This window comes from Petaurus breviceps, unplaced genomic scaffold (genome assembly GCF_028583685.1).
Source record: "Petaurus breviceps papuanus isolate PSGF00001 unplaced genomic scaffold, PetGlider_PUasm1.0 76, whole genome shotgun sequence".
NCBI lineage: Eukaryota > Metazoa > Chordata > Mammalia > Diprotodontia > Petauridae > Petaurus > Petaurus breviceps.
In genome coordinates this window covers 31,132,236-31,133,985 of record NW_027186473.1, presented here as the reverse complement: position 1 = coordinate 31,133,985, position 1,750 = coordinate 31,132,236, and the positions used below count along the sequence as shown (strand labels likewise).

At 49.4% G+C, this 1,750-nt stretch overlaps 1 protein-coding gene across 1 annotated transcript; it reads right to left on the bottom strand.

Moving 5' to 3' along the window:
- Positions 1-255: 255 nt before the first annotated feature.
- LOC138174774 (microfibrillar-associated protein 2-like) lies at positions 256-1,256 on the bottom strand. Its single transcript, XM_069105051.1, has 2 exons — positions 1,222-1,256; positions 256-1,125 (listed from the first exon to the last, which is right to left on the bottom strand). Exons 1-2 carry the CDS (start codon positions 1,252-1,254, stop codon positions 547-549), a joined length of 612 nt encoding a protein of 203 aa, XP_068961152.1. The 5' UTR covers positions 1,255-1,256; the 3' UTR covers positions 256-546.
- Between the last annotated feature and the right edge of the window lie 494 nt (positions 1,257-1,750).

The following is a 1,750-nucleotide window of genomic DNA, read 5'->3' as shown; positions in this document are numbered from 1 at the left end:
AGTGAGAGCCATCCATGTGGAGTGGGCTGTCTGGGGGGCTCACAGGCTTGCTGCTGGAAGGGGACTCAGAGGCCATCAAGTCCAACTCTGATTTCATAGATAAGGAAACCGAGGCACAGAGAGGTTGCGACTTGCCTAGAGTCACACAGCTAGTAAGAATCTGGGCCAGGATTGGAGCTCTGGTCTTTATGATGCCAAGCCTAACACTCCATCTTCATGGCCTCTGGGTTTCTGTCCAGCCCCTGATGTCCTGACACCCAGGACTCTATGAACAAGCTAGGCAGGGAGCAGGAAGATGGACAGGAGGGGCATGGCCTACCCTGTACCCTCCCCCACCCACCCAGGGTAGCTGTAGGCTCATCTCCCATCCCTATACTTAAGTCTGCTTACACACAAAAAGGAAAGAATTAAAAACCAGTTTTTTTTAACCACACAACAGAATCAAACCCAGCCCCTCCCACCCAAGCCTGCTGGCCTGGATTCGAGCAGCTGGAGGTCCCCTGGCCCTCGGCTAGGCCCAGCTCCCCTCCCTGTGCCCCCCTGCCACTAGCAGCCCCCACAGCTCCTGGCACAGGAGGCAGCCACAGACTGGCACAGGCCACTCTTCGCCATCACACCACACTTGGAGAACTTGTCCCGGCAGAGGTCGGCTCGGAGCAGCTCCTCATGGGCGCAGACGGTCCGGACGCAGATTTCTTTGTTGATAATATACATTCGGCGAAGGCTATAGAAGCACTCCTCGTTGAGGCATTGTTTGCAGGGCCTGTGGACGGAGTACAGGCGGGTACAGGGGTACTGCTCCTCCCTACAGTCTAGTGGTCCAGGCTCCATGGGCTCTATCTCTGGGTTTTCATTGATGGGGGCTGGGATCACCTCCTGCTGGACCTGCTGCTGGGACTGGTACTGCAGCTGTTCCTCTGGGGGGTGATGGGTGGACTCTTGGTAATCATAGTACTCAGGATTGTCAATCTGGTCCCCATAATGTGTATACTGGATGTGCTCAGGATTGATGTCATACTGTCCCTGGGCCAGCAGCCCGGCAGGCAGGCATAACAGGAAGAGGTAGGCAGCTCTCATGACAACAAATATGGTAACCAGGAGGGGATAAAACTGGAGGGATGAACTAAGTTCAAATCCGGCCTCAGTCACTTCCTAGCTGTGTGACCCTGGACAAGTCACTTCACCCTGTTTGCCTCAGTTTCCTCATCCATAAAATGATCTGTCTGGGTCTCTCTCCTCTGCCCACTCCTCCATTGTGCTTTCTTAAAACTCGTTCCTAGATGTTTATAGTAATGCTTGTGGGAGAGAGTTAGGCTGTACTACTTTCTCCTATTCCATCATCTGTTCTGGTGTCTTCTTCAGTTTTCTCATCTTCCAATTGAAGGAGGAAGAGAGGTGGTCCAGTGAATAGATCACTGGACCTGAAGCAAAGAAAACCTGAGTTCAAATTCAGCTTCAGATATTTCCTAACTATATGACATTGGTCAATTCATTTAACCTGTATTTACTTCAGTTTCCTAATCTGTAAAATAGGGATAATAACAATAATACCTACCTTCAAGGATGTTGTGAAGATAAAATGAGATACAAATGGTAAAGTAGTTAGCACATAGTAAACATTATATAGATGTTAGTTATTATTAGATAGTATTAATTGAAGGGGTTGAACTGGGGGACTTCTGAGTTCACTTTGTAGTGTTGTGCAGAGAATGAGAGCAAGCTAAGACCTGGGTTCAATATAAATTTAGGT

Bases quoted from the DNA above. Each gene is read 5' to 3' on its own strand.
- LOC138174774 (XM_069105051.1), bottom strand. From the start codon at position 1,254: ATGGAGGAGTGGGCAGAGGAGAGAGACCCAGAC. The intron at 1,126-1,221 runs AGATCATTTTAT...GGATTTGAACTT, and splicing joins CAGAGGAGAGAGACCCAGAC to AGTTCATCCCTCCAGTTTTA.